We start from the raw sequence: 10,131 nt of genomic DNA on the forward strand, positions 1-10,131 counted from the left end.
ATCTGCAACCGTTTTACTGTAATTCTTCGTCGTCCAGTTCTTCTTTGCAACGGAGATGTGTTGACGCCAATGTTCGATTCTGTTGACTCATTTTTCGGTTGCAGCTTGAACGTTTCGAGGAGGATAGCTAACGGTAGATTCGTTTTTCTTTCTTGCATTATATCGGGTCGTATGCAATGTCGAATTTGATTATCATGACTAATCTACACCGTTCCGCCAACATATACTTCATAGACGACGTTCCCTCCCGAAGTCCAGCGATTCGCTGAGTAGTCTCTGACAAGGACGGCTAAAAATACGTCCAGGGTGACATTTGCTGTTGAACTGTCCTGGTTGGTTTTCATCGCCGGACTGTCTGATTTTTCGGGGGTGCAATGCATCAAACTATGTCTCCACTTTCCTCCCAAACATAAGTTCGGCTGGAGACTTCCCATTAGGCGTACTTGGGTTAAGTGTCGTCCGGTAGTTGGTTAGGAAAGCACCAATGACTTCGTCCGTTGGCCCAATGGTACCAATGGTGACCTTGGGGATGCGTCACTCTCTGCACATGTACTTTTTCCATGTCTGGGCGCGTCCTGACAAGGGGTTTCGTTGGACCCGAGCTGAATAAATACTTGCGAATATTTACTTTGACGGGAGTAAAATTGTCTCATATTGATGAGAGGGTACCTGACAATGAGACGCGTCTGGGTTTATCAATGGTGTATTTCAACACCCGTTTCACCAGTGAAATAATCTTGTTTGATGTTTGTTTGAGGTGACCCCTTTGTATGTTCACCTTTAACTTGCAAAAACAGGCTTCATAGCCTTAGTAGGCTTTCCGCATACTCTGGAGCTCTTTCTGTGGAAAAGGCTGCTCTTAGGTTGGAATTTCCTTCGTGATCCATTGCTTTTCACTCCACTCTTTAGTCTGTGCGCTCGATTATAACGTGAGTCATCAAACTGAATCATGGTTTTCTGAAAACCCTTTGACAACCCATGCCCGGCTTCGCCCTTGTTGGGTCGCAGTCGCCGAGCTACCGTCAACTTTTTGTTCCACTTGAAGCTAACTTGTAGACGATTCGCGGAGATCATAAGCGCTACAACTAAATCAGTTCGCAGATGAGTGTATTTTGCTAATGGCGTACAACTCAGATTCAAGCAGAGCATAACGTTGACAGAAACTCGGATGCCGCTCCTACTTGATGATCCTCAAGAAGGGCGAAACCATTAGTGTACTGTCGAAGTGATTTCAGCAGCCTTGTGAGTAGTGTTCTGTCAAGAGAATACTCGAATGCTGTACCAACTGAAACGTTAGATGGCCTCTGCACAGTTAAATGGTATCACAAATGGGGGTTTGGTATTCGACTGGGTTCCCCGTTGAAACCTATTTATTTTGAAAATGAATGTAATTCGTGAATCATAGACCTTTTTGCTACTTTTTCTCAGCCGTTCATCGTCGCTCCTTTGTTGTTTCTTCTGCTGTGTCTCAGTTCATCTATACCAATGTCTACGGAGTTTTGGGAAACCTGTTTTGTGATTTCGGCCCTCAGTTCAACGTCTATGACCCGGATGGTGAGCCCCCAAAGGAATTTTTCATTGGTCATATGGGGAAGGTGAGTTGTGCTCAGTTGTGGAAAGTTTAGTTTGATCCACTAACCACTCATATAGTAGTTTCATCCGTTTTGTTCGCCGAAATATGTGCTCAAACCTAATGTGTTCTTAATATAGTTCTTCTTTGGGTTATCAGAAAAGTTTCCTGTACGAGTACTGCTCGGTCGTATACACACGGACAGTGCCATATTCACTCACGCGTTGTTGGAATCTTTCGTCAAGCAGATCAATAGACCAACCTGCGCGTTGTGGACATGACACGAGAAGGATAATAGTACCTGCTGTTGGCATGCAAGAAGCGGAAAGTTCGAGTGTTACGCGGGGTGCAATTAGCAGTTTATCATGCAGATGACTGCGTTTTGCTTCATCTCATCGGTTTCATGTCTAGTCATGTTATGGCAGCTAAGTGGCACGACTATTGGATATCGGTCCGCTTTGGTATTTCCTCAGAACGGTGTGTTGAATGCACAAGCCCCAAATTTGCGGCAGACCTCTAGTGAATGAGTTTGACAAAGCAAATGATCCATTCAAATCCACGCACGAACTGTAAACCAGATTTATTCAGGTGCCTGTAGTTGAATCAGCCATCCGGTCTTCTCCACGTTAGTGAATTTCCTTCTTTTTAGTCTACTTCGAAGGTAACAGTAGTATGAAGTAAGAATGATTTTTGTGGACACGGTGGCTTTAACGTCCTTTTTGTCACTAAATTTTGTTCGAATTTCAGTCACGTAAAACCGGGCTAGGAGTGATAAATGGACCTTTCCAAACGTTTCTCAATCCACCCACCCGAATCCTTTCTACCCACCCAAGTTCTATTTTCAATTTGCTACATACTGGGAAAACGAGTATCCGTTGTGATCGTGTTTTGTACAAGTTAGTTCTGCTGAGGTTGAAAGCGGATTTACTTTTTCAGTCATAATCCTACTCCGCAATGGAGACCATTCTGAAGATAGTTGGTCCATAACCACGTTCTCCGTGAGCTACGACAGTCCTTCCCAGAAGAGACTTGATGATTTCGAGTAGAGCATAAGGTTGACGGAAAACTCGGGGACTGCGCCTACCTGATGAGCCCCAAAAAGGGCGAAACAAGCCGTGCGCCGTCGAAGAATTTTCAGCAACCTTATGAGTAGTGAATTGCGTCTATACTCGATGGCTCCTTTCGGTAGAGAATTACTCTACCAAGGTTTTCGCCTCTAGTATCTGAGTTCCTTTCTCCAACGATGTTGGAAGAACAACCATACAGGTTATGACCTTCATGGTTCGTTGGCGATTCGTAGACTAAGTGCCAATTTGTCGCTTTTGTTCCTGACGTGGCCGGACAGAGGGGCTACAGTCCTCTGATATGCTCATTCAATTTACTATCCTGCATGACTAAGTTTTGTCCGTTCGTTGGAAAACAATCCGACATAGCACAGCATTACTGAGAATCCTATCTCATGGATGCGATTGGCCAAACACTAGGATCTGATGGAATCATACATTTCAAGACAAGGCGAGCTGTGTTCGGCTCTGTCGCCGTGTAACTAGATATCTTCGGTGGCTCCTGTTTAGTTTGGGTTTAGTTCTTCCCAAACATCAGTAAGTGTTTCCCGTGAAAACTCTTTTGAGTGGTTGTGAGCAGTTGTGCAATCTTCTGTGTTTGTATTCACGGTGCTCGTTTGAACAATGATTATCCTATCCCGATACAATTATCTCGGTCAGCTGTCGCGCCAACCTGTGGAATTGCTTGATCACTAGCCTGTTCGCTTGATCTGGCGAATTGATAGCTGCGCGCCTGTTTAGATCGTTAGGTCAAGGGCATGCACTGCTGGTTGGCTCTAATACAAACGGTTCTGAACCAGAGTTTTCAAATGATCAACTTCCGTAATGCGTCGTTCCTAAAACGAAGCCTCTGTGTGAGCATTGGTTTGACGTCAGTGTTCTGTGTTCTCTGATGGACAGAGGCCGTGTCGACGGAACGATTCGAAGTGGCCGACTAGCTCCCCTCTAAAGGGGGGAATACCCCCCGTACATTATGTGACTACCTCTTCGCCAAATGACTTGTTTCTGAAACCATTGCACAGTCGTTTCACATTGCCATAGTGGAGCTTTTTTGGGACTCTGAGCCTCACTCAGCCTGATAATGTTGCCTTCCCACTCATATCGCATTTCGCCCTAGCTCAATTCAACACAGCTCTTGATCAAGGTTTTTGGGGACAGACGGCATTATCTGGAAACCGGGAATGTGATACAATTCCGCGATCTGGAAGGAATGACCGAGCTCAACGGACAAGTCTTCCCTGTTCAAGGTGAGTGTGGTTTGTGTGTGAGCGCTGACGCTCCAATGCTCTGTCGACTTTTGAACAGTGCGCTGTAACCAACCAGTACCCTCCGTCGCCATGAGACTGGACCCAGTCGTCCTGTGACGGTTTCCGTGTCTCGCTAACCCAGGTCTGACTAACAAAGTCTATTGACTCTCCAGTTTAGGGTGAAACAAGTGTGACAATTTATTCCTTAAAATTTAGACTACTCAAGTAGTATCATGCCATCCACCGCTGACTTGCGGTCAGGCTTTTGAGCCAGAGACTTTGGTTGGGACCCTAATCCTTCTGCTTAGATTTGGACGCTAGTTTGCAACCGCGAACCTTACAGATAAAACCGTATTCATGTCATATCTGTTTCGTACTCAAGTAGTATCATGCCATCCACCGCTGACTTGCGGTCAGGCTTTTGAGCCAGAGACTTTAGTTGGGACCCTAATCCTTCTGTTTAGATTTGGACGCTAGTTTGGAACCGCGAACCCTACAGATAAAACCGTATTCATGTCATATGTGTTTCAATGTGCTGATGTCATCCAGTTGGACGTGTCCACAGCATTGAGCAGAGCGGGTAACCCTCCTTTTGTTCTTCGTTGTACGTTGGCACCTATGAATTCGACACACTGCTCGCCACCGCCCACATCTACCACTCCGCACCCGCTACTCAGGCCTCATACTTCTTGAAACTCTCTCTTTCAGCTGTAGCACCCTTCCGGTGCCTAGCTGCCATGCCACCCGAAGGAAGCAGGAGGGCTGGGGTACTTCCAGGTAGCCCAAGCCTAGACAGGGCAAGTCAAGAGGTAGAGGTCGGGTTCGAACTACGAAACTTCCGGTCAGTAAATTCGCGCTCTAACCACTTGGGCCATCTTGTGATGTGGATTTATAGGTATATTTGCCCCGGGACAGAAGGGGGACTGTTCAAATGGGAGTGGTATGACTTTAAATTCTACACATTCCACAGATCATCATTAGTACCTATCTCGCAACCTCGCGGTTAGTGGTTCGAATGCTTGACCGTTCGGCTGGTCACTTTAACGGGGTATAGCGTCAGTTGTTCTTCATTCGCGGAACCCCCACCACGTGGTTACGTGTTGATTGGTTTGTCGAGTGAAAACCCCTCAAGCGGAGGGCAATTTAATTGTAAACGAGGTGACGTCATCAACGCGCTGTTGAGGTCAGATCGTAGCAGCACTGATGCTGTCACGTTATTGGTTATTGGTCATTTGAAACCAAGCTGCCCAGTCCAGCAAGCAAACCAACGACCAAGTAGGTACTGTGTTCAAACTGGGTGCGAATTGAGGTGGCTCAGTGGTTAAGGCGCAAACTTATTGACCGGAAGGTTCGAAACTCGAACCCGATTCCTGCATCTCGGATGCTCCGGGCACTATGTCACCTGTCGTGCTTCCTTCGAGTGGCATGGCAGCTATACATCGAAATGGTGTTACAGCTAAGGGATTATTGTTTTTAATCGATGACTCTGGTCATCATCACGTGGAAGAATTCCAACATTTAGGCCAGTTTTTTTATTCACCGGCATGATTGCCCGGTCATCACGTGGAAGAATTCCAACATTTAGGCATGATTCCCCGTCTGAATTGCGCTCGACCGCGGAGTTGTGACCACCGCCTGATATGCGCATATAAGTTTATCGGCGAATTTATGTCTACCTGTTTGTCTTAACTGTTAATGCTGATAACGGTAATTATGAATATAGTGAATAATGCATACTACTAATAAATACTACTAATAATGAATAAGATCAAGCACCACACTGTGCCAAAGAATGTGAGACGGTGAATGGCAAGCAGACTGGTTTTAAAACCACGGGAAAAGTCCCCGAGTGTTAGCTCCATTCAACTGGATTCGACAAACAATGTACCTTTAGTTTCATCGTAGCATCCCATATTGATTGCCAGGTTTCTATTCTGAGTGGATCACACGGGCAACCGAGCGTACCTTTCGGTGTAGTCGTTACCCTCGAATAGAGACCTAATTCTCCCCAAGAAGCTACTATTTTTGAGGGGGCTTCACGGGCGGTCCCTATTTGCGCATGTATTCCTCGTTAATTTCTTCGTTCGGTCCTCTGCCTAACTAACATTGTCGCCTCTAAAATCTCTGCATAATTTTATCGCGAACAGAAGGTTCTTGATCTGCTTCTGACAGCTACGAATGTTGCAATTCAACCGTTGTTTGCCTTCTTCCCCTTGAACAATCAGTTATCTCTCCTTCTGAGCTGGTCATTTACACCGTAACTGAACATCTGTCCGGCTACACTGGAGGTGGAATCGCATGCCAGGTGATCCAACCACAGATGCAGTCCTTTGTAAGTCTTCCTTGTGTCTCCCGCTTTTTTGTTGCTAATCAATCGATCATTCGACTCGGTCGGGTCTTGTGTACTGCGATACACTAATCGAGAACGAGTTGGATCTCGAACGGCTCCTTTTGTTGCGAGTGACCGTATGTCATCGACTGCTTGTAGGATGTCCCTGTGGTTGCGGAACAGTGGGAGATCGCGTATTCAGTTGTGCTGCAAATGAGCATCGCGTACCAAGCCACGCTTGTTACATACTCCCTACCATTTATTGGTCGTCTCCAGCAATCATTTAGGCGCGCAGAACTCCAAGAGTGGTTTACATGCAGTTCAAAACAACAAAAGGATTGTATGCACAAAACGAAAACCAACAAAAAACGGGAAACAGTGTTGTACATACTGAGAACAGAAGAGAAAAAACACGGATACTTTGGCAGCTACGCTTTTGTGCCTCCGTCCACCTACCGGCCGCCCAGAGCCTAGAGACTGGGGGTTGTTGCACGAAATACATCCATGCTACTGATGACTTTGATAGTAGTTTGGACTAATAGGCAAAATAAGCGATATCCCATTGGCCTGTGTGCCATTCCCCGAGAAAAATTCCGGGACGAGTTGCTCACGGTACGTTAGCAACTTTTTCAATTGAAAGGCAGTGATCCCTCCCCCACCAGTTCACTTTGGAATTCCAGGAATCCACCATTTCTTGTAAGGACGCTTGCAGGGACAATACAAGTCATGAATCGGGGAAGGCAGCGTGGTTGAAATTAGTTTGTTGGTGTCTCATGGTTATCCCTACATAGCGGAACAGTATCTGGCATTTCACCGCCACAGTGGGCGCCTCTCTTCAGTCTCCTAACTCTGACCACTTGATGTCAAGGGAACTATTCAAAGACTGCAGTCATCCAGTCACTCGACAGCTGCATTCCAGCAACACAGGTCCTAAAATGTCCAGGTGCGTCTGTTATCATCCGACGGGTATGGAAATGAGATCTCATTGCTAGTCGTCTCTTACCTGTCGATCGTCCTCCAGCGCGCTTCTCAAGTGACCTTCATTTGATATTGACCAACCGTAACGTGGCAGGTCGACGTAGTACGCCGAAAGGCAAGGGCACGCAGGGTTAACTCAGAAACTGTGGGCACGATGCACGGATAGAAGGGTGGCACAACCGCGGCCCAGAAGCAATTGTATTCGACACAACCAAAACCGAAATCGATGTGCACAAAGGTCAAACAACATGATATGAAAACAGTCAATTCAGACAATGGGTTTGGTCGGGTCTCCCTCCGAAAGAGGATTGAGATACCTCGGACCTGCAACGTAAGATAAAACTAGTAAAGCTATGCCCAATTTTGGTGGCGTTACATCACACACCCCTACGCAGACGGGACACTGTCCCCAGTGTCCCGTGGCACTGTGCCACCTTCTGGAGAAAACTCTTTTGTCTTTGTAATGTACTACTCATAAGGTTGCTGAAAATCCGTCGACAGCCCACGACCAGTTTCGCCCTTCTTGGAGCTCATCAGGTACCCGCAGTCCCCGAGTTTCCATTAATCTTATGTTCTACTTAAAACAAAATTGCACGAAATTAGCGAATATACACTCATTTGCAAACTAGTTTGGTTTTTCGAGGGACTCACATGGAACCCAGCTGAATCTCTCGTTTGTGATGTTCTCAGGCAATTTCTGGTTTGGCTACCTGTTCACACATGTCGGTGTACGTTGGTGTGTGTGTGTGTGTGCGTGCCTGGTGTTGGCTTGAGTTGATTCGAATGGACTGCAAGTCTATTGCCTGAGGGTTTCAATGGATCTCGTAACACAAAAGTTACACGTAATGCCTTGTACACTATAGTCCCTGTGGTCCATGCCAGTGGTGGTAGAATCTCGCTGCTATGCCTGCTGGGCGGTTTAGGTCGATGCAAGAACGCATAATCTCCGACTCGATATACACGCGCCAAATGTTCGGCGATCATAACAGGTTTTTCGATGCTGTCGTGAATTACGTATGTTCTCATTTGCAACACGAAATGCTCTTATTAACCGTTTCTTCAGTTCTCGGCTGTGGTCATTCAAGTTCATCGCCCGCAACTGGACATTTACTGGGAAACGGAACTCGTGCCCATATTGAAGTTGTGCAGGGGGGACCGGTCCAATCATGGATGGATGCGCAATACGCCGTCGGTCGATATTCGTCCCACCTGTCTGATATAAGCAGCTAGTAGCATACGTCTTATTGTTCTGTTCGTGCGTTCTACTTACCCCTTTCCCTTCGGGGTGATAGGGCTTTTATGTGCGAGTCTTGTCGATGGTAAGAAGCGCACAGAGGTCACTCATAAGACGAGTTTTAAAGGGTGAGCCACGGTTGAGGAATGTCAGGCATTCCGTGATGACTGATCCATTCGTTCAGTACACCAGCTACACCTATCGATTGAGCATCCTGTTGCTCTGGTGGGAGGATGGCTCCACACCACTGGGTAAAATAATCAACCATTACCAATACATAACGGTTACCCGTCCTTTTAGTGGCAAGTAGACCAGTTTTATCCATACCAACACGATGATTTTAGGTACTTCCGATGCTAGCTTAATAAGTCAACTGAAACATGAGGCGGCCTGTGTGCAGCACACTCTGTTGTAGAATATCATAAGCGAGAGATTCAATTGAGTCTCCCGTGAAAGCCAAATTGATTTGCAAATGAGTGTATTTCTCGAAAACAGTCCAATTTGGGTTCAAGTAGACCATAAGGTTGACGGAACCTCGGGGACTGCGTCTGCCTGATGAGCCCCAAGAAGGGCTAAACCGGTCGTGGTCTGTCGAAGAGGTTTAAGCAACCTTGTGAGTAGTTTCCCCCATGTTAATAAATCTAACGTTTTGTATAAGCTCGTCACTCAGCGTCACCGATCTTGGACCGACTTCCTTTCCTACGTTTCCCGAGGAAAAATACGGTGTTTTAGATCAAGCATAGTGATCACAAAAGTAGGGAGAACAGAATTTTTAGTTCCCCCATTCATCAATCTTCATTTCCTGTCCATTGTCTTCTTGCTGCTTGCTTCAACACATCACGTGATCGAGCTGCTCAGTGTATCCGATTCCCTCTGGGCGTGTCCTTGTTGTGCTGATGCTGGTGTTGTCTCTGTTAAACTCCCCACAATCACAACCACCATTGTGTTGTCCACTACTCCGATTACCCATCTATTGCTGCTGATGACTGCATACACACGTTGCGTGACATTGCCTTGTTTCGTTTCGCCTCGTCGTCGCAGTCAGCCTCTTCGCCCTGATTGTGAGACTCTGGTCACGTGCTGTCCGGTACGTATCATCACTCAGATCCCTAATGGTTCCAGTTTGTCACTGGGACAGATCATCACTCATTGTCGACCACAACAGCAGCTCAATTTGGGTCGGGATTATCTCCATTTGATAGCATCGGTTGTTGACGGTTCGTACAGTTATAGGCACACTTTGTGCGGCCTTTTTCTTGGACAACCTCTGGTGGTGAGTTGTTTTTCGCGAAGAAAATCTACTTCCAACTGATCGGTAGCCAATTAACCCACCGGAGCTACTAATACCTAGGTACATTGCCAAAACCTTCCAACAGACTTCAAATAGGAGGTTCTGGGTGTACGATAATCATCAAAAATCTATGCTGCCGTCAGTCACCTGTGTGAAAATGGAGCGAACACTCTTTTAGGGGCTGGATTCTTCACTAATTGTCCTCTGCAGCCTTGACATGTCAAAAAAAAACATACAGCTGTGGCTTCTTAATGCACTACTCATAAGGTTGCTGAAAATGCCTCGAAAGCCCACAACCGGTTTCGCCCTTCTCGAGGCTCATCAGGTTGGCCCATTCCCCGAGATTCCGTAAACCTTATGTTCTACTTCAAACCGAATTGCACCAAATTAGCGAATATACACTGATCTGCAAACTAAT

The 10,131-nt window shown here is 46.4% G+C and overlaps 1 protein-coding gene across 1 annotated transcript in view; it reads left to right on the forward strand.

Moving 5' to 3' along the window:
• Positions 1 to 10,131, forward strand: part of T265_07388 (hypothetical protein) — a gene marked incomplete at both ends in the record, with an annotated part of 65,739 nt that overhangs the window by 9,824 nt on the left and 45,784 nt on the right. The window contains 5 exons of the mRNA XM_009172892.1: positions 1,473 to 1,595; positions 3,752 to 3,881; positions 4,590 to 4,821; positions 5,208 to 5,350; positions 6,107 to 6,213. Coding sequence (XP_009171156.1) covers positions 1,473 to 1,595; positions 3,752 to 3,881; positions 4,590 to 4,821; positions 5,208 to 5,350; positions 6,107 to 6,213 — 735 coding nt within the window. The remainder of the gene's footprint in view (positions 1 to 1,472; positions 1,596 to 3,751; positions 3,882 to 4,589; positions 4,822 to 5,207; positions 5,351 to 6,106; positions 6,214 to 10,131) is intronic.

This window comes from Opisthorchis viverrini, assembly GCF_000715545.1.
Source record: "Opisthorchis viverrini unplaced genomic scaffold opera_v5_167, whole genome shotgun sequence".
Lineage (NCBI taxonomy): Eukaryota > Metazoa > Platyhelminthes > Trematoda > Opisthorchiida > Opisthorchiidae > Opisthorchis > Opisthorchis viverrini.